This window comes from Coregonus clupeaformis, chromosome 1, assembly GCF_020615455.1.
Source record: "Coregonus clupeaformis isolate EN_2021a chromosome 1, ASM2061545v1, whole genome shotgun sequence".
Lineage (NCBI taxonomy): Eukaryota > Metazoa > Chordata > Actinopteri > Salmoniformes > Salmonidae > Coregonus > Coregonus clupeaformis.
The window spans coordinates 70,617,664-70,639,816 of NC_059192.1; the positions used below are offsets into that span (position 1 = coordinate 70,617,664).

The 22,153-nt window shown below is 43.6% G+C and overlaps 1 protein-coding gene across 5 annotated transcripts; it reads right to left on the minus strand.

Annotated features, from left to right (window-relative positions):
• Positions 1–7: 7 nt before the first annotated feature.
• Positions 8–16,893, minus strand: LOC121577390 (monocarboxylate transporter 7). 5 transcript variants are annotated; one of them, XM_041891154.2, is made up of 9 exons: positions 16,794–16,893; positions 16,418–16,497; positions 3,455–3,709; positions 3,053–3,196; positions 2,824–2,952; positions 1,608–2,588; positions 1,274–1,431; positions 657–886; positions 9–368 (listed from the first exon to the last, which is right to left on the minus strand). In XM_041891154.2, exons 2-8 carry the CDS (start codon positions 16,479–16,481, stop codon positions 686–688), a joined length of 1,932 nt encoding a protein of 643 aa, XP_041747088.1. In that variant the 5' UTR covers positions 16,482–16,497; positions 16,794–16,893; the 3' UTR covers positions 9–368; positions 657–685. The 5 variants fall into 5 exon arrangements, with proteins under 5 accessions (XP_041747105.1, XP_041747088.1, XP_041747085.1 ...); XM_041891171.2 differs by lacking the exon at positions 657–886 and having other exon boundaries at positions 8–368; XM_041891151.2 differs by having other exon boundaries at positions 10–886.
• Positions 16,894–22,153: the final 5,260 nt, after the last annotated feature.

The following is a 22,153-nucleotide window of genomic DNA, read 5'->3' on the forward strand; positions in this document are numbered from 1 at the left end:
GATATTTCTTTTTATTAGTACCAAAATATCTTAGGATTCTCACAAGTGATTGCATTGTCTAAAAAATGTAACGTGAAGATTAAAAAGTAATTGAATACAACAGTGTCATGATGTGTTGTTCTTCACAGCTGACTTCATAAATCTAAAAACGGGCCTCTACATATTCTTTGTATCCTCTCTTACAATACCATGAGCCAAAACAGTGTTTTCATGTTCATGGAAGCTTTAATAACATTGTTGTCCCAGTTTACAACTAATCTTGCAGTGTTCATTTCACCCCTTACATCCAGGATGTTCAGTTCGCCCTTTCCTTTGTTCAGTGTGAGTCACTGGAGGTATGAAACCTCTTCAGACTCCCGAAACCAGATCTGAAATCACAGGGTAGATAGTCCTTATCCATCCGTGTGCAGTCTAGATCTTTATTCACACATTTGTCTGATCTATCTCTATCACCACTAGTTTAATCGAGACTTCAGTTCAGACTGTCTGATTTATCTCTATCACCACTAGTTTAATCGAGACTTCAGTTCAGACTGTCTGATTTATCTCAATCAGCACTAGTTTAACCAAGACTTCAGTTCAGACTCTGATTTACCCCAATCAGCACTAGTTTAACCGAGACTTCAGTTCAGACTCTTATGGGTTTTCCTTCTGACCTGTGTGATGTCTTTTCAAGTAGAGATTGTCATCGGTTGGCCTTTTTCTGTAATGTTTTCTCATCCAAATCAAGGTCAACTTCTAGGAAGTCCTGAGGACTGACTCTGTCCTGGGCCTCCTTCCCCTCTCGCTGAGGTACAGGGTTTCCCGGCCCCACCTGCAGGGGTTCTGGGAGGTTCTGAGCCCCCCTCCTGCTGCACAACCTGGTCTCAGAGCACTTCATATTATTCTGTAAGTAAAAACCCTAACCCATTTAGATAACCCTTCACCTAACCTTAACCCTTTTAGCTAACCCTAACCTTAACCCTTTAACCTAACTCCTAAACTTAACCTTAACCTTAACCCCTAGCCTAGCTAACGTTAGCGAGCTAGCTAACGATAGCCACCTGGCCAACTAGCTAGAATTCGTAACATATCATACGTTTAGCAAATTCATAACATATTGTACATTTTGCAATTTTGTAGCATATTGTACGTTTTGCTAATTCGTAACATAATAATACAAATTGTAATTCGTAACATATTATATGAAATGGGTGATGGACACCCACAAATTAATACATACCATTCAAAATGTAACATATCATAGTAAATGGATTGTCTCTGATTTACATACAGAATAATACGAAATGCTCTGAGGCCTGGTTGTGCTGCAGCAGGGCAGGCCTCTCTTGGCTGGTCGTACCAGACCCAGGAACACAGCCCCCAGACCCATACCCACTGCACAGGAGTAGAACGCTGAGCCGTAGTTCTGAGTCAGGTCCACAAGAACACCTGAGAGAACACAATAGAAAATTCTATAAGTTAAACAAACTCATTTATTAAAATGATGCACAAATGAAGCAAGTTTGTGTTATTTTCCTTTGATGATAATGGTGGGACATATCAGAGAGAGAGAGCAAAAGAGACAGAGGGCTGTGAAAAAGATGTGATCTGTATGCATCTCTTACCTCCCAGAGGTGGTCCCGCCAGCCCAGCGAAGCTCTGTATAAACACATAGACCCCCACGGCCGACGGCATCCTCTCTATGCCCACCACATCCTCCTCTGCCAGCATGGGTATATGTGTCGACGACACGGTGCCTATAAAAAACCCATAGAACCCACAACACACCACCAGGCCCCAGAACTCCCACACCAGGGTAAAGGCCACCAGTACCAGGCACAGCAGAACTACACATCCCAGCAGCACCAGGGGCTTCTTGCCTCTGAACAGCTTCCTGCCTAGCACCCAACCAATGGAGAGGCGGCCGAAGATCTCGGTAAAGGCCATGGCGGAGAGCATGTAGGCGGCGCGGTCACGCTTCACGCCACGGTTCACACTCAGCTCGATGATGTAGAGCTGAGGGGCAAAGAAACCCAATGTGGCAAAAAGGCCGAAGAGAGCGTAGCAGATGAAGCTGCCTTCTCTCAGCATGGAGAAGTCAAGGAGTTTCTGGGGGGATACTGTCTGTGTCTGTTCCTCATCCTTCTCCTCCGTCTCCTCGTCCTTCTTCATCTCCTTCTCCTTGCTTCCTAAGCACCGCTGTGAAGACGCCTCCTCCTCCTCCTCCTCCTCTTTCCCCTCGTTCCCCTTCAACTCCTCCCCTGCCTTACTGCCGTCCTCCAGGACCTGGTCCTCAGACTCTCCAGAGCTCAGGGAGTAACAATGAGCCAGCTTGTTATCCCTCTGCGGTGTGTAAGACCCATCCTTAGCATATGAACTGACCTTAGTGTACAACCTGTCCTTACTGTAGTACTCCTGTGTGTTCAGAGTATCCAGAGCCTTCAGCTCTTTGTCAGCCAGTCCATCTGTTTCTGTCTCCGTGGCTGGTCCAGGTCTGATGATGATGGGTCTTAGCAGAACTCCACAGATGATGATGATGCCTTGTAGAGCTCCAATCACCACCAGGGTGTAACGCCAGCCGATACGGTCCCTCAGAGCAGAGAAGGCTGAGGAGCAGAGAGGAGAACAGAGAGGAGAGCATTTGAAATACAAGACTATAGTGGTCAGGGTTTGCAATCCAACCTAAAATTAAATGCAGGTTAATGTGAAAAGAAAAAGCAATTGAGAGAAGTAAGATTAAGATAATGGGAAGGTTGCTAAACTGAAACATTAGCAGTTTTTTTAAAGATAAACTTTGCTAGCTAGTAAGCAGAGTGTTCTAGTCCCCTTGTGACCTTTTACCTGGGGCGAGGGCGAACACAGAGAAGGACTCTCCTGTGGAGGCGACAGCTGTGACCAGGGAGCGTCGGTGGGAGAAGTACTGGGACAGGAGGGTGATGGTGGGCAGGAAGGTCAGACAGTATCCCAGACCTGTGGAGGGGAGAGGACACACGCACACACACTGGTGACAACACTGGTGGCACTGTGAGAGTGATGGTCAATCGTGTGTGTGTGTGTTTGTTTCTAATACCTGCAACAAGTCCAATGGTGATGTACATCTCGTTGATGGATTTGGTGAAGCCACTGGCGATGGTTCCTATGGAGACGAGGAGTCCACCAATCATAACAACTGTCTGGAACCCAAACCGGTTGGTCATCACAGAAGCGAGAGGAGCTGAGAGGGGATAGGTACCTCTGGTTAGCACACTATAGCGCATCTGACCTTTTGTAGCTGAGAGTGATATCAAAGTGTTGTCACCTTTAAAAGCATTTATTTTGAGCTCCTGAGCCTTTCGTTCTAGCCCAGCACTGATTCAGCTGATCACAAATCTGATTATTTGAATCGATGCTGGGCCAGTAACAAAAGTCTGCACACCCTGCAGCTCTACAAAAACACCACAGCACTAGACCTTGATGCTGCCCCTAGTCTCACCAGTGAAGGCCATGACGAAGACACAGATGGAGATGATCCAAGAGACTCGGCTGTTGCTCTCCCCGAACTCCCCCATCAGGTCCTGGAGGAAGATGCCCAAGCTCTTGATGACTCCGTAGGTGAACATTTCCACCAGGAAGAAGGAGACCGCCACCACCCAGCCCCAGCCACCATCTGGGGGAGCCGTGTAGACGTTAGGCCCCATGTAGCGCTTCACTCTGGACCCCCACACTGTCATGGATGGAGCATGGGATGCTGTAGGGAAGGTGGGCAATAAATAACTTTTAGAAAAGGTATCGAAGTTCATAGAAAAGTAAAGTCAATTATGCTTGTGATTGGAACATAGGCGAAATTGGCAGGGTGGATATGCCCCACCCAATATTCAGAACAGGTCAATTTAAAATCAATAAAAATCTTTTGGATGCACTGCACCTCCTCCGCTCAGCTGCACTGTCGACAGCCGCACTGTCTATACGCCCCTCTCCCACTAATTTCAGTATGCTGCTCAGCAGCCTTAGCCAAGCCAGCACTTGCCACAGTCAGGCCGGCCTCATTCCACTTCAGATACACATGTATCTTCTGGAATGGAATGCGCCCCTCTGGTGGGGTGCCCCTTCCTCTCCCCTCCTTGAAAGACTAGCTTTTGCAAAAACCCCTTCTACCTCTTTTCGCAGCTTGACTCCACTGAGCAACAAGCACATCGCAAACACAAAGTTCCGAATCAGAAAGTAAGATTAGGTTAAGGTAGATTATCGATGTGTGATTTCTTGTTGTAAAGAAACGAAAGTTTTAGGATTACTTGATCCTATCCCAGGTATTCCTTAAAGAGGTGGGGTTTCAAATGTCTCCGGAAGGTGGTGAGTGACTCCGCTGTCCTGGCGTCGTGAGGGAGCTTGTTCCACCATTGGGGTGCCAGGGCAGCGAACAGTTTTGACTGGGCTGAGCGGGAACTATGCTTCCGCAGAGGTAGGGGAGCCAGCAGGCCAGAGGTGGATGAACGCAGTGCCCTCGTTTGGGTGTAGGGACTGATCAGAGCCTGAAGGTACGGAAGTGCCGTTCCCCTCACAGCTCCGTAGGCAAGCACCATGGTCTTGTAGCAGATGCGAGCTTCAACTGGAAGCCAGTGGAGTGTGCGGAGGAGCCGGGTGACGTGAGAGAACTTGGGAAGGTTGAACACCAGACGGGCTGCGGCATTCTGGATGACTTGTAGGGGTTTAATGGCACAGGCAGGGAGCCCAGCCAACAGCGAGTTGCAGTAATCCAGACGGGAGATGACAAGTGCCTGGATTAGGACCTGTGCCGCTTCCTGTGTAAGGCAGGGTCGTACTCTCCGAATGTTGTAGAGCATGAACCTACAGGATCGGGTCACCGCCTTGATGTTAGCGGAGAACGACAGGGTGTTGTCCAGGGTCACGCCAAGGCTCTTCGCACTCTGGGAGGAGGACACAACGGAGTTGTCAACCGTGATGGCGAGATCATGGAACAGGCAGTCCTTCCCCGGGAGGACGAGCAGCTCCGTCTTGCCAAGGTTCAGCTTGAGGTGGTGATCCGTCATCCATACTGATATATCTGCCAGACATACAGAGATGCGATTCGCCACCTGGTTATCAGAAGGGGGAAAGGAGAAGATTAGTTGTGTGTCGTCAGCGTAGCAATGATAGGAGAGGCCATGTGAGGATATGACAGAGCCAAGTGACTTGGTGTATAGCGAGAATAGGAGAGGGCCTAGAACTGAGCCCTGGGGGACACCAGTGGTGAGAGCACGTGGTGCGGAGACAGCTTCTCGCCACGCCACTTGGTAGGAGCGACCGGTCAGGTAGGACGCAATCCAAGAGTGAGCCGCGCCGGAGATGCCCAGCTCGGAGAGGGTGGAGAGGAGGATCTGATGGTTCACAGTATCAAATGCAGCAGACAGGTCTAGAAGGACAAGAGCAGAGGAGAGAGAGTTAGCTTTAGCAGTGACACAGCAGTGACACAGAGAAGAGCAGTCTCAGTTGAATGACCAGTCTTGAAACCTGACTGGTTTGGATCAAGAAGGTCATTCTGAGAGAGATAGCAAGAGAGTTGGCTAAAGACGGCACACTCAATAGTTTTGGAGAGAAAACAAAGAAGGGATACTGGTCTGTAGTTGTTGACATCAGAGGGATCGAGTGTTGGTTTTTTGAGAAGGGGTGCAACTAATTGAGATGCAGTGCACTCCGCACCAGTGTTCATACCTCCCTGAATCGAGTTGCCTTCGTACAGCGCACCCCAGCCTCGGGGGGGATGTGTATTGGAAGAATAAGAGAAGATGATACTCACGACTTGCTGGTGTGGGAGCACAGCGTAATGACTCAATCATGATTTATGACATTTTTTTGGATGTCTGACCATTTGTGGGCTATCACAAGGGTCAAACACACCTTATCTGTGTCTTTCTCCGGGGAGGGACGTTCCTACAGAACCCTGGGAGCAGAGACACCGTTGGAGGCGTGAAAACAGATGAAAACGTGAAATCGATTAAATGAATGTTACTGTGTGAATTACATTTTCATGTTTGGATTGTTTCAAAAGTTCATAAAGAGCTATGAATTTTGATATGTTTTATTGCACTGTAAGTGCTATGGATTTATTGTTACAGGGAAAATGTGTTATTCTGTTCGTCAGACTGTGGATAGTTCAAAGAGGAGTAACACAGGGGTGCGCTCCTATCATTTAAATTGAGTTGATTAGAATCTGTGTGTGCTTTCCTGTCTTTTGTTTTCACTAGCAAAGAAATGCAAAGAAATGTTAATTCAGGTTGGGGGTGAGTTTCTGCTTGAATTTGGTTAAAAGGGCAGTGAATTTGTTCATACTTTGAGAACTTGCTACCAAGCTCCTGTTTTTTCTCTAAGAGATTATTCTGAACTGAAGACACATGTAACCACGTTAAGTCTTAGCCTATTGATGGTAGTCATTTACTCTAAGTAGTCTGTAATAGATCATGTATTTCATGTACACTGTAATTATTTGAGTGTTAATTATTTCGTGACTAATAAATTCCATTAGTTGAATTGAATAAATCCATTCCTTGTTTTACAGAGTAATTATTTGACTATACGTTTATAATTTAGTAGGTCTATTGCTAGTTGTTATATACACTATGCATAGCACATGCTTGGGTTCCACCTTGACATCTCTGATCTGCGTGCCTCAATAAATTAATGATAGAACATTGGTTGCCAGGATTAGCTATTTGTATGTAGTCTCTTAATAATTGTATAATGGTGCAAGTTAGACACATTCAATAGTCATAGTGAGAGGTGATGTAAGGCTGTACCCTGACTAGATTCCTCCAGAGACGTACAGGGCCTGTTGCATTTATTCACATAATAATGGAGTCAGATTGATAAATTTAGTTTATTATTATATTCAACATAATTTCTACATAATGGTTGGATAATTTCCACACCACTACAGATGTGTCTGTCGTGATCACCTTGCGAGACACAATTCAGCCCATGGAGCCCCCTGACAATAGCAGATGGCCCCACCACTGGGCCCTGGCCGGTAGGCCTGACAGGGACACCCGAAACGACTGGCTTAGGCTGCGAGATGCACCCAGTTGAGTAGCTAGCGCTGGAAGGGCCGTATCAACAACGACTTCCATCCCAGAAGCCCCAGTAGGAATAGGCTCTAGCGAAAACCCAGACGAAATCTGTCTGAGCAGAGCCGTAACCCGGACACCCTCCATAGGGATAGAAAAGCGTGATATGCAAGTACGTCTAGCTCGAAACCCAGAAACGAAATGCGCTGAGAGACAGACAGCTCTTCTTCAGGTTTCTTATTAAGCCTAGAGACTGAATACGGGACAGTAGCATGGATGTGTGTAACACTGCTTGCCCCCTCGAGTCCGCCACCACCAGCCAATCGCTGTAATAGGCGGTGGCTCGTGAGGATTCTGAGTTTGTAGACTCTTGAGGTGCTAGCTGAGGCCACGTAAGTCTAGAATGAGGAGGCAGGAATAGTTAGTAGTAGATAGCTCACCTCGGCGAGTTAGCCAACCTGGCTAGCACGCTATGCAGCGCTCGTTTAGCTAGCCCGGTCTCGAAAATCCACATAGGACCCGATCACAGAGGTGATCCTTCATCAACAAGTATGAGAAGAGAGGCAAGCGGTGCTTGACCGAGGCAGACAGAAGAGGCAGGGGGTACCCACCGAACCTGGCCGCCGTCTCTCCTCGAGTAGCCTCCCGTAACTGGCGACAGAGTGCACAGGAGCTGGGTTGGCTTGGGCAGCCACCGCATACCCCATGCCCAGGAAGACAAGACATTTGCTTCGACCACCCAAAGTCGCCATTGGTAATCTCAAGCTTCCTCAAGAATGCTACACATCTTTCCAGGGAGTTTGTACACAATACGTGGCAATGCGCACATGGACTGATTCGAGCGAGGGCCGCCTGAGCGTGGTCCAAGCCGAGACAAACTACACATAGATTGTGAGTATCTTTCAGAGAAATGCTATAACCGCATGACTGGGGGCATAATCTCAACCCTGAACCCAGTTTAGCCATCGTCATCTCTGTCGTTTTCTTAGCCATCTTACTCATTGCACCAGCAAATTGAAGAATAACTAATTGTTTGTGATTAGAAAACTTATGAGAACAAGTACAACCTTCAGCACACAACATCCAGGGGGTGAGCACGCTCTACCACTATGGGACAGTTTAGTTGGTGCAATGTAAGACAGTCTCGTTTTCCAATTGTTTGTTTTAGTAGCGTGAATCGTTCCTGTTCACACTGAGGTGAAGAGCGGAATACAGTGGGGGAAAAAAGTATTTAGTCAGCCACCAATTGTGCAAGTTCTCCCACTTAAAAAGATGAGAGAGGCCTGTAATTTTCATCATAGGTACACGTCAACTATGACAGACAAATTGAGGAAAAAAAATCCTGAAAATCACATTGTAGGATTTTTAATGAATTTATTTGCAAATTATGGTGGAAAATAAGTATTTGGTCACCTACAAACAAGCAAGATTTCTGGCTCTCACAGACCTGTAACTTCTTCTTTAAGAGGCTCCTCTGTCCTCCACTCGTTACCTGTATTAATGGCACCTGTTTGAACTTGTTATCAGTATAAAAGACACCTGTCCACAACCTCAAACAGTCACACTCCAAACTCCACTATGGCCAAGACCAAAGAGCTGTCAAAGAAAATTGTAGACCTGCACCAGGCTGGGAAGACTGAATCTGCAATAGGTAAGCAGCTTGGTTTGAATAAATCAACTGTGGGAGCAATTATTAGGAAATGGAAGACATACAAGACCACTGATAATCTCCCTCGATCTGGGGCTCCACGCAAGATCTCACCCCGTGGGGTCAAAATGATCACAAGAACGGTGAGCAAAAATCCCAGAACCACACGGTGGGACCTAGTGAATGACCTGCAGAGAGCTGGGACCAAAGTAACAAAGCCTACCATCAGTAACACACTACGACGCCAGGGACTCAAATCCTGCCGTGCAAGACGTGTCCCCCTGCTTAAGCCAGTACATGTCCAGGCCCGTCTGAAGTTTGCTAGAGTGCATTTGGATGATCCAGAAGAGGATTGGGAGAATGTCATGTGGTCAGAAGAAACCAAAATAGAACTTTTTGGTAAAAACTCAACTCGTCGTGTTTGGAGGACAAATAATGCTGAGTTGCATCCAAAGAACACCATACCTACTGTGAAGCATGGGGGTGGAAACATCATGCTTTGGGGCTGTTTTTTCTGCAAAGGGACCAGGACGACTGATCCGTGTAAAGGAAAGAATGAATGGGGCCATGTATCGTGAGATTTTGAGTGAAAACCTCCTTCCATCAGCAAGGGCATTGAAGATGAAACGTGGCTGGGTCTTTCAGCATGACAATGATCCCAAACACACCGCCCGGGCAACGAAGGAGTGGCTTCGTAAGAAGCATTTCAAGGTCCTGGAGTGGCCTAGCCAGTCTCCAGATCTCAACCCCATAGAAAATCTTTGGAGGGAGTTGAAAGTCCGTGTTGCCCAGCGACAGCCCCAAAACATCACTGCTCTAGAGGAGATCTGCATGGAGGAATGGGCCAAAATACCAGCAACAGTGTGTGAAAACCTTGTGAAGACTTACAGAAAACATTTGACCTGTGTCATTGCCAACAAAAGGTATATAACAAAGTATTGAGAAACTTTTGTTATTGACCAAATACTTATTTTCCACCATAATTTGCAAATAAATTCATTAAAAATCCTACAATGTGATTTTCTGGATTTTCTTTTCTAATTTTGTCTGTCATAGTTGACGTGTACCTATGATGAAAATTACAGGCCTCTCTCATCTTTTTAAGTGGGAGAACTTGCACAATTGGTGGCTGACTAAATACTTTTTTCCCCCACTGTAATTGAAGGAATGAATCTGAGTCTCCCGCTTATCACCTGTGGAAGGCGGGGCTTCCAGCGAGGCGCGGATTTCATTGGCCTTGTCAGGCGTGATTGTAGATCCTTCAACCGAAGTCGCGAGAATGCGACTCCGCATAGTATGTTGTACCGAAGTTGACTGAAAGGGATCAGAATCTCTCAGCAGCCATATGCAGCAGTGCACACTCTTCATTCATTGATGTGCATCCAGTCTCTGTAAGCCACCTCCAGAGCCCAGCTACTGTCTGCCTCCATCAAAGTCCAGTCTAGTCTCCATCAAATTCCAGTCCAGTCTGGTCAGCCACCTTCAGAGCCCAGCCAATGTCTGCCTTCTTCCAAGTTTAGTCCAGACTTTCAAATTCCAGTCTGTCAACCACCTTCAGAGCCCAGCCACTGTCTGCCTCCTAGAAAGGTTAAGTCCAGTCTCTGTCAGCCACCTTCAGAGCCCAGTCACTGCCTGCGTTCCAAGTTTAGTCCAGTCCAGCTACTGGCAGCCATCTTCAGAGTCCAGCTACTGTCTGCCTCCTAGAAAAGTCCAGTCTCTGTCAGCAACCTCCTAATTTACTTTTTCAATATAGACTCTCCCCTGACAGCTGTTTGTTAGACTGACTGTCAGGACTAAATATACTGGAAGGTATCTTTTAGCTCAGCCCTGTATGTATTCCACCTGTAAACTAGGAAAACTACAAAACTGAATAGTAAATGTATGATCAACTTAGTAGATGATATCCTATGTAAATATGAATGTGCATCATTATACTCAGTCTTCCTCTTTTGTGTCTTCTTAATATTTGCCTTGAAATAATTTCATTACTGATGGTGACTTATCCTTCCACTTATAGTGGTTTCAAAAATACCCCTCAAGAGAGACCATAAAGTCATGTCAAACTGTAGAATTGCAGGAACATTTGTATATGTAAATATTTATGTGCATCATTATTATAAAACTCAGTCTTCATCTGTGTCTTCTTAATATAAATAAATATGCATGTCTGCATCATTATAATACAACTCAGTCTTCATATTTTGTCTTCTTAATATTTGTCTTGAAATATCTTCATTAATGATGGTGATGACTTTCCACTTATCCTTCCACTTATACTGTGTTTAAAAAAATACCCCTCCATATACCCCTCAAGAGAGGCATGATAAGTCATGTAAAACTGTGTAGAATTGCAGGAAATGCGTTTTAAAATGTCCAAATAAAATTTGGGGACAACCCCCGGACCCACGTCTGAAAATTCTACACCACAATTTCCCCCTTGGATTGGAAAGAGAATTAATACATAGTTAATAATGCAAATGTTATTAGTAAGCTATGGTATAAGGTTAATATATTGTACAAGTTGGACATATACAGTGCCTTCAGAAAGTATTTATATCCCTTGACTTATTCCTAATTTTGTTGTGTTACAGCCTGAATTCAAAATGGATGAAATATATATATTTTTTTTACCTTATTCAAAAATTGATTAAATAAATGCTTTTTTTAATCAACGATCTACACACAATACCCCATAATGACAAAGTGAAAACATGTTTTTAGACATTTTAGCAAATGTATTGCAAATAAAATACAGAAATATCTCATTTACATAAGTATGCACACCTCTGAGTCTATACTTTGTAGAAGCACCTTTGGCAGTAATACAAGTCTTTAAGAGCTTTCCACAACTGGATTGTGCAACATTTGCCCATTATAATTTTCTAAATTCTTCAAGCTCTGTCAAATTGGTTGTTGATCATTGCTAGACAACCATTTTCAGGTCTTTCCATTGATTTTCAAGTAGATTGAAGTCAAAACTGTAACTCGGCCACTCAGGAACATTCACTGTTTTCTTGGCAAGCAATTCCAGTGTAGATTTGGCATTGTGTTTTAGGTTATTGTCCTGCTGAAAGGTGAATTCATCTCCCAGTGTCTGGTGGAAAGCAGACCGAACCACGTTTTACTCTAGGATTTTGCCTGTGCTTAGCTCCATTCCATTTATTTTTTATCCTGAAAAACTCCCCAGTCCTTAACGATTACAAGCATACCCATAACATGATGCAGCCACCCACCACTATGCTTGAAAATATGGAGAGTGGTACTCAGTAATGTGTTGTATTGGATTTGCCCCAAACATAACACTTTGTATTCAGGACAAAAAGTTAATTGCTTTGCCACATTCTTTGCAGTATTCCTTTAGTGCCTTGTTGCAAACAGGATGCATGCTTTTGAATATTTGTATTCTGTACAGGCTTCTTTCTTTTCACTCTGTTAATTAGTTTAGCATTGTGGAGTAACTACAATGTTGTTGAACCATCCTGTTTTCTCCTATCACAGCCAATAAACTCTGTAACTGTTTTAAATTCACCATTGGCCTCACCATTGGTTTCCTTTCTCGCTGGCAATTGAGTTAGGAAGGATGCCTGTATTTTTGTAGTGACTGGGTGAATTGATACACCATCCAAAGTGTAATTAATAACGTCACCACGCTCAAAGGGATATTCAATCTCTGCTTTTTATTTTTACCCATCTACCAATATTGGAGGCATTTGAAAAGTTCCTTGGTCTTTGTGGTTGAATCTGTGTTTGACATTCACTGCTTGACTGAGGGACCTTACAGATACAGTGCATTCAGAAAGTATTCATAACCCTTGACTTTTTCCACATTTTGTTAAGTTACAGCATTATTCTAAAATGGATTAAATAAAAAATGTTCCTCATCAATCTACACACAATACCCCATAACGACAAAGCAAAAAAAGGGTTTTAGAAATGTTAGCAAATGTATTAAAAATAAAAACAGAAATACCTTATTTACATAAGTATTCAGACCCTTTGCTATGAGACTCTAAATTGAGCTCAGGTGCATCCTGTTTCCATTGATCATCCTTGAGATGTTTCTACAACTTGATTGGAGTCCACCTTTGGTAAATTAAATTGATTGGACATGATTTGGAAAGGCACACACCTGTCTATATAAGGTCCCACAGTTGACAGTGCAAGTCAGAGCAAAAACCAAGCCATGATGTTGAAGGAATTGTCCGTAAAGTTCAAAGACAGGATTGTGTCGAAGCACAGATCTGGAGAAAGGTACCAAAACATTTCTGCAGCATTGAAGGTCCCCAAGAACACAGTGGCCTCCATCATTCTTAAATGGAAGAAGTTTGGAACCACCAAGACTCTTCCTAGAGCTGGTCGTCCGGCCAAACTGAGCAATTGGGGGAGAAGGTCCTTGGTCAGGGAGGTGACCAAGAACCCGAGCTCTAGAGTTCCTCTGTGGAGATGGGAGAACCTTCCAGAAGGACAACCATCTATGCAGCACTCCACCAATCAGGCCTTTACGGTATAGTGGCCAGACGGAAGCCACTCCTCAGTAAAAGGCACATGACAGCCAGCTTGGAGTTTGCCAAGAGGCACCTAAAGCACTCTGACCATGAGAAACAAGATTCTCTGGTCTGATGAAACCAAGATTGAACTCTTTGGCCTGAATGCCAAGTGTCACGTCTGGAGGAAACCTGGCACCATTCCTAAAGTGAAGCATGGTGGTGGCAGCATCATGCTGTGGGGATGTGTTTAAGTGGCAGGGACTGGGAGACTAGTCAGGATCGAAGGAAAGATGAACGGAGCCAAGTACAGAGAGATCCTTGATGAAAACCTGCTCCAGGGTGCTCAGACTGGGGCAAAGGTTCACCTTCCAACAGGACAACAACCCTAAGCACACAGCCAAGACAACGCAGGAGTGGCTTCGGGACAAGTCTCTGAATGTCCTTGAGTGGCCCAGCCAGAGCCCGGATTTGAACCGATCGAACATCTCTGGAGAGACCTGAAAATATCTGTGCAGCGACGATCCCCATCCAACCTGACAGAGTTTGAGAGGATCTGCAGAGAAGAATGGGAGAAACTCCCCAAATACAGATGTGCCAAGCTTGTAGTGTCATACCCAAGGAGACTCTGCCAAAGGTGCTTCAACAAAGTACTGAGTAAAGGGTCTGAATACTTATGTAAATGTGATATTTCCGTTTTTTATTTTCAATACATTTGCAAAAATGTCAAAAAAACTGTTTTTGCTTTGTCATTATGGGGTATTGTGTGTAGATTGGTGAGGAAAAAAACAATTTAAGCCATTTCAGAATAAGGCTGTAACGTATCAAAATGTGGAAAAAGTCAAGGGGTCAGAATACTTTCCGAATGCACTGTAATTGTATGTGTTGGGTACAGAGATTAGTTAGTCATTAAAAAATAATGTTAAACTCTATTATTGCACACAGAGTGAGTCCATGTAACTTATTACATGACTTGTTAAGAAAATGTGTACTCCTGAACTTATTTAGGCTTACCATAACAAAGGGGTTGAATACTTATTGACTTAAGACATTTCAGCTTTTCATTTTTAATTAATTTGTAAACATTTTGAAAAAAGATAATTCCACTTTGACATTATAGGGTATTGTCTGTAGGCCAGTGACAAAAAAATCTAAATTGAATGAATTTTAAATTCAGGCTGTAACACAACAAAACGTGGAAAAAGTAAAGGGGTGTGAATACTTTCTGAAGGCTGATTTGTGAAGAGCAAAAAAAATATCTGCAGTTTACATGTGACTTTCTGAGTTAGTCCCTCGCCACTGTAACCCTCTTTGGTAACTCTGAGCATAATGTAGGAACGCTCATTGTTGGCGTGAACGTGCACGTAAAGCGGTAATTCAATCACTGATTTACAGTTACTAGTGATGAGTGCTTTTCTGAGGTTGGTTCGGTTTTGGTTCGATTATTAAAAATAAACACGGTTTTCAATTTCGGTTTCTATTCTCTTTTTAAACATTAAATGCATTAAAAGTAATAATTGTAGAGCTTTTCCGAAGCCCAAAATAGTGAACGTTCATTAAATTGACAAAACATTGAAAACATTCCGTTGTCTCTTTCAGTTGCACATTGGGTAGACGTCAATAGAAAAATAGGAAATTACTATGAAATGAAATATTTAAGTTGTGTATATTACTTAGCTTTTATTTGATGACTTTATTATTTTTCATTCCTTAAAAGTCATCATCTCATCTCTGCTCAGGAAGTAGCAGCCAAACAGCCAGACAACGTTCTCTCTGATCCCAAGACTGTACTGTCTTAAGTCATCCTATTTAGCTAGGCTAGCCTGCAGAGCTGTCTGATTAAATCATTTTACTAGTTCTTCAAAATAGATAAGGCATACTTTCACGATCTGTCTCTATCCATCTCTCTCTTCCTTGTGTTGTGTTCATTCCTCTCTCATGCTGTCTGTGTGTCTATGCGGTCGGTCTTTATCTTACCTAATTTAGTAAGAGTAAAAGTGTATCCATCTATGTCCGAGCCGGGAAAGGCGCAATGGATTATGGTTATTGTAGTTAATTACAACTTTTCTGCGCTAAACTAGGCTGAATATTTGCTTAATGAAAACTTCAACTCCCTTCAGCCCAGCGTCCCATTCTCTCGTGAATGATTTGATTTCTCTCTGGATAAAGGGCGCTTTAGGCTCACAAATAACGGCACTAAATGGAATTGAAGTACCCGTAATTGAACCGACCTCGGTCAATTAGATGTGTAATAACCCTGCCCCAAAAAAACGAAATGTCGGTTAATCGCTCAGCACTAAAAGTTACCTGTGGATTATATCGCAAAATGTCAATATAAAGTATCGTTCTCAATTTCATATGTTAGTAACATAGTTGTAACTTGCAAACTATTCTCGTTTCAGGCAATGTTATGATGAAAGTGTTGCTACTTATTGTTGCTGCTTATATCGGGAACAATTTGGCTTCGTAGGACACGCTGCCTGCTATATCAACGCAACGTTTCCTTTGTATCAAGGACCCTAATCAATGCTACAGAGCTATTTTGCACAACGTCAAAACACAACCATAACGCATAAACCTGTCTCACTCACCGCCTTTATTGTCGCTCCTCATATCCAGTTAGCCTTTTCTCAATGAATGAATAAGCAATGCCATCCCCTGATGTCATTGGTGAATAGGCTATGGCATTGGCAACTCATCCAACCCAACTGTCTTAACCAATTCTGCAGTGCTGACTTGTCTGTCTCTGTCTTTTAACCAAAAGTGTGTGTGTGCATAGATCTCTGTGGGTTGACCCACAACCCATCAGCCAAAGATGGTCAAAGGAAAGAGAACAGCAGATACTAGTATTGGCTTGATTTAGCCTAAATTATAAAACCAATACTGTACTTGTCTTAGCCCATGACGTCACGTTCTCCTACATTCTAGGGCAGGGATGGGCAAATTGGATGGGGTAGAGGCTACACAAGTTTTTTTTGGGAAATTGATCCGCGGGACTACAAAAAGGGCCCTGTTCTAGGGCCGTTTAGAGTCTTCAGATATTTCGCACCTAACCAATTTGGCTATAAACTGTTAGCTATAAGCTGCCCAAGTATTTGAATCAGCAATTAATGTTAGACCACTATGAAAATTATAACTACATTATAACTAGGCTACATGGGTGATTATCGGGACTCTTGAAAAACCTTGTATAGCTCACTCATTTGGAACTGTCCAAGGAAGTAATATACTAGACAGAACTGTAGGCTCCTAGCCTTATTCCTCACCTTTAGTGGATTGATCTCGAAGAACCACAGGTGAAAGCAAATCCCCCGGGTCGGTCTCTGCCATATTGCTTCTACTTATCCTATATTTTGATGAATTGAGGAGAGGAGAGATGAGGAGAAGAAAGCCACTTTAGGGGACTCCGTTTCCAATGATGACTTGGTTTAAATCGACCACAACTTGAATTTAAAGGTAGCACAGTTCGTGAATGACCGCATTGAACTACCCATAGTACGGGTCTCAATCATGCTGTTGGCAACGTAGATTGTAGATAACTGTAGATATGTTCTTTGCCAGCTCACTTGTTGCTCCTTTTCAATCAATACTTCTAAGTCAGATACAGAATGTTTACTTCAATTAGCATTGCGTAACTCTTACCTGTTTTTCAATTTGAGAAAAAAATATCCGTATTTTTCCCAAATGTTTTTCACCGTGCGCTGTGTAGTAGTCCTGTGTGCTGTTCAGTTTATGTCGTGTGAAACCAGTGAATACCTTACTGCTGCACTCTCTCTCTCTCTCTCTCTCTCTCTCTCTCTCTCTCTGTCTCTCTCTCTCTCACACACACACACACACACACACACACACACACACACACACACACACATGCTCACACTCACACTCACAATCATGAGGAAACACAGGGGTTAAGGGGATCGGGTTACAGACAGTCAACTCTGTCCTATGTCAGTCTGCTGAGGCCACCTCGAGCTGATAATCTGTCACAGTGCAGTCTGTGTACAGTGGGTCTGAGTAGTCTTTATCCTGTGCTGTTTTTGCAGTTGACCATGATCATTATAATAATGAATAATACATTATTCAACCCAAAGCTGCTATAAAAGTGTATCCTGGGACCTTAGGTTTGATCAGTTCTTTGTCTTGTCTTTGTCACTCTCTCAGGTCTTGAACCAGAATGGTGGTGGGTGACTCCATGCTCCTATTTTCTGGGACCCTGCTCTGTGGGCTACTGTTCCATACTGTGAGCCAGAATGAAGCCAGAGACAGGACCAGCACCAGGAGACCCAACACTCTACTCAGCAAATTGGATGTAGTCTATCACAGTGCCATCCGTTTTGTCTCCAAAGCCCCATACACTACCCACCACTGTGACCTGTACGCTCTTGTTGGCTGGTCCTCACTACATGTTCGTCGTCAAACCCACTGGCTCCAGCCCATCTATAAATCACTGCTAGGCAAATCCCCGCCTTATCTTAGCTCATTGGTCACCATAGCAGTACCCACCCGTAGTCTGCGCTCCAGCAGGTATATCTCACTGGTCATTCCCAAAGCCAACACCTCCTTTGGCCGCCATTCCTTCCAGTTCTCTGCTGCCAATGACTGGAACGAATTGCAAAAATCTCTGAAGCTGGAGACTCTTATCTCCCTCACTAACTTTAAGCATCAGTTGTCAGAGCACCTTACCGATCACTGCACCTGTACACAGCCCATCTGAAATTAGCCCACCCAACTACCTCATCCCTATATTGTTATTTATTTTGCTCTTTTGCACCCCAGTATCTCTATTTGCACATAATCTCTTGCACATCTAGCATTCCAGTGTTAATACTATTGTAATTATTTTGCACTATAGCCTATTTATTGCCTTACCTCCATAACTTTCTACATTTGCACACACTGTATATATATTTTCTGTTGTATTTTTGACTTTATGTTTTTTTACCCCATATGTAACTCTGTGTTGTTTTTATTGCACTGCTTTGCTTTATCTTGGCCAGGTCGCAGTTGTAAATGAGAACCTGTTCTCAACTGGCTTACCTGGTTAAATAAAGGTGAAATAAAATAAATAAATAAACTTCATCATCATTCTGGGAGATGGTCTTGGTTGGGGAGACCTGGGAGCCAACCAGCAGGCGGGTCAGAGGTCAAGCAAAACCCCTCATCTGGACCTGATGGGAATGAGGTCCAGCTCTTGGGACAGCTCTTGGTAGCCTGTTCACTAACCAACTAGCCTAATTTACATCAATATATAACTGTCATGGATAACTGCTACAGGAGGTTGAGGCTTTAGTTCCAGCCCTAGTGTCAAATACATTTTTTTTTGTTGCAAGATTTTATTTTATATTTTATAAACAACACAAAACATACACATACAAACGACAACATCATACAAACATCAACTACATCACACCTGCCCAGACCCACTAGCACACACCCCCATCTCCAGCGCCTGCATCACTTTAAGCCACATGGCCTCACACTGCACCATTTTGTTTCTCTCCATAGCCCACACACTTACATTTTTAGATAATTAGGCATTTGACCTTTCCATTGCGTTAATGACAGAGGATTGGTTGATTTCCAGTTTTTAAGTATACGTTTTTTAAAGATGATTGACAAGAAAATTATCGTCCAACCCATCTTGTATCTCACTGCATCCTCATATGCCATGTCTTGATTATACTGCGATATTTCGGTTATTTTTCAGTTTTTAAACAATTTATTGACCGACATCTGTTCAATTATTTGAATTCCATTTCCTTCTGGGGTTTTTCTGTGAGCTGAATGCGCACATTGAGTAGTTTCTCTAGAGATAAATCAGATCAGCACGAACTGTGCGATTTACCACGGAGTTGAAGTTTCCAACAAGACAAAATTCTACATACTTTACCGCAGAAAACGGGGTAATTAACTACAATGACCATAATCCATTGCGTGCCGGTCTGTGTGTTTCGTTGATGCGTGCTACATTATGTTAGTGTCGGGCAGACAGAGAGAAGAGACAAAAGAAAGCAAGATCAAGAGAGATAGAAAGCTCTCTATAGAGATTAGATGATGGTTTGGAATGAAATAATAAAGTCATCTAATAAAAAAAGTAATATACAGAACAACTGAAATATTTTATGAAAGTAGGCCTAAAGTAATGTTAATAGGTGATAAACAGTAATGAGCAGTTACTTCCATCATGGGACTTTTATTAATTGTTTTATTCTGTGTTGTTACAGCATTCAACCCACATAAAACATAGTGCATTTAATGTTTAGAAAAATAATCGAAACCGAAAACATGATTATTATTTTTATAATCAAACCACCCTCAAAAAGCACTAATTTTTCAGCACTAGTATTGAAATATGCAGACAGATGGATTAAAAGTACATTTACATTGTAATACTTCTGACAGCCAACTTTCTAACTCTGCTCTTAACTTTTGGACTTTTTAACATTCCCAGAAGGCATGGATTATTTAGTCATTAGTTTTACACTTAAGACATGACTCTGCCTGCCATTGTGCTGTAGAATTTGTGAATTTTGTCTCTTGTAATAAATAATTTACATTAATTTATACTGGATTAAACTTGCATTTTCATTAACTGTAATCTTGTTAGTTATGTTCCAACATTCCCTCCATCTTGTGCCAATATCAGTTATTTTTAAGTCTTGGTTTATATTTTCTTCTAAGAGATTGTCAGTTGGATAGGCTCTCTGCAAGGTTTTGTATAGCTTACCTATCATATGAATATTCTTCTCTGACTCAAATAGGATTCCCTCAAGATTGCTCTGATGTCCAAAAGATTTCAAATCGGAATGGAATGTTTCATAAGGTTGTATTTTTAGGGAGTGATATTGGTTCTTGTAGAATACCTTTCATTTTCTTCCATATTGTTATAGTGTTCTTAACTATGAAGTTATTCATCTTCTTAGCTTTATCCTTTGGAAATAGACACTGAACAATATTCTGGGGATGAGCATGTGCATCTTCAATATGTACCCATTGTTCCTCTTTAGGGCATTTAACTATATGTCACAAGTAAAAGCCTTGGGTAGCGATTTGATACATTTCCAAGTCTGGAAGGTTAAAACCACCCTCAGACTTTAAAAAAATAAAATTAAAATAAAACGTTCCTTTTTATTCTATGAATTTTTAAAGAATGTCTTCGGTGAGGTAATTGGCATTACCGAAAATAAATACAAAAACTTTGGGATCCATGCCATTCTGAAGAGGTTTATTCTACCTGTAAGATTTATGGAAAGATGGTTCCATTAAATTAGATCTGTTTTCATATGGCTCAATTATGGAATAAAGTTATCTTTATATATGTGTTGTTTGTTGTCACGTATTAAGCATCCTAGGTGTTTAATATTTTTGTGGTCCACTTATTCTTTTTCATTTTGCCATTATTAATTTTTTTCCACGTTCATTTTATATCCTGATATTTTAGAGTATTCTGAAAATATTTTTTTGCAAAGGGGGGCATTGAGTTTTCAATATTGGGCAGGTATATCAGGAGATCATCTGCAAATTAGTTTACTTTATATTCATGTTTATCAATACTGATACCTGTTACATTTGGGTCCTGTCTAATTCTTTCAGCAAGCGATTCAATTGCCAGTGCAAACCGAAGTGTGGAGAGAGGACATCCCTGTCAATCACGACTTCCTCCGAAGCTGCCTCCTCTCCTTGTTCGGGCAGGCTTCGGCGTTCGTCATCACCGGCCTTCTAGCTACTGCCGCACCTCATCTCATCATTCCATTTGTTTTGTCTTGTTTTTCCACACACCTGGTTCATATCCCCTCATCAGTACCTGTATAAGTGTTCCCTCTGCCCCCATGTCTTTGTGTGTGATTGTTTATTGTGGAGGTGACTATTGCTCGGTGGAGCTATATTGTATTTTGTATCGCCGGGAAATTCACCCGTGTGCCTTGTTTTCTCCAGTGCGCCGTATTACCAGACTGGAGTGTTTTACGCATTGCTGCGTACCGCTGTATTGCCGAGTAAACCATTTATTCTGTGACTTACCCTCCTGCGCCTGACTCCGTCCAAAATCACCCGCTACAGAATCATACACCCGAACAGCATGGAGTCAGCAGGAGCAGGGAAAATGTCTGGAGTTGTGGAGCGGGTCCGGGAGCATTCCAACATGTTAGCCAGCTTGGGCGAAGCAATGGATCGGGTTCTCCAGGTCATCCAACGCCTGGAGATGACCCGACCCTTCGGGACCAGCTGAGCGACCAGATCCAGCCACCCACACCCCAGCACCCAGAGGTATTCACCTATCCCGACCGAGGGAGTACGAAGGCACAGCGGCCCGCTGCCAGGGATTCCTCCTGCAGCTGGACCTATATTTTTCCACCATCAGCCCGGCTCCATTGGAGCGGGAGAAGGTGTCCGTCCTCATCTCCTGCCTCTCTGGGAAAGCCCTGGAGTGGGCCTACGTGGTCTGGAGTGAAGGAGGAGACGCGTTGGACAACTACGGGGAGTTCGCTCGCCTCTTCCGGGCAGTCTTCGATCACCCTCCCAAAGGAAGAGAGGCAGGCAAGCGGCTGGTCCATCTGAGGCAGGGGATGAGGACCACGCAGGACTTTGCCCTGGAGTTTAGAACTCTAGCGGCTGGGTCCGGGTGGAACGAGCGGGCCCTCATCGACCGCTTCCGGTGCAGCCTGCGAGAGGACGTCCGAAGGGAGCTAGCCTGCCAGGATACCACGCTGACTTTCAACCAGCTGGTGGACATGGCCATCCGGTTGGACAACCTGCTGACTTCAAGAGGACGTCCTGGAAGGGGCCCGTTTCACCCCCCCTCAACCCGGATTACATTCCGATGGAGCTGGGTGGTACAGCGATCTGGGAGAACGGAGGACGACAGCTCCAGTGTCACTCTTGTGGCAAGAGAGGACACTCTGCTGCACGCTGTCGTCAGCGTACTTCTGGGTCTGGAGACGGCAGGCAGGGCACTCTCGCGTCACCCCAGGTAGCGCAAACCCACACTCGTTCAGAGCCCTCTG

Coding starts and splice junctions, on each gene's coding strand:
- LOC121577390 (XM_041891154.2), bottom strand. CDS start 16,481: ATGGCAGAGACCGACCCGGGGGATTTGCTTTCACCTGTGGTTCTTCGA. Junction 3,710..16,417: donor TCGAGATCAATCCACTAAAG/GTGAGGAATAAG, acceptor CCTTCCCTACAG/CATCCCATGCTCCATCCATG. Junction 1,432..1,607: donor GGCGGGACCACCTCTGGGAG/GTAAGAGATGCA, acceptor GTGTTCTCTCAG/GTGTTCTTGTGGACCTGACT.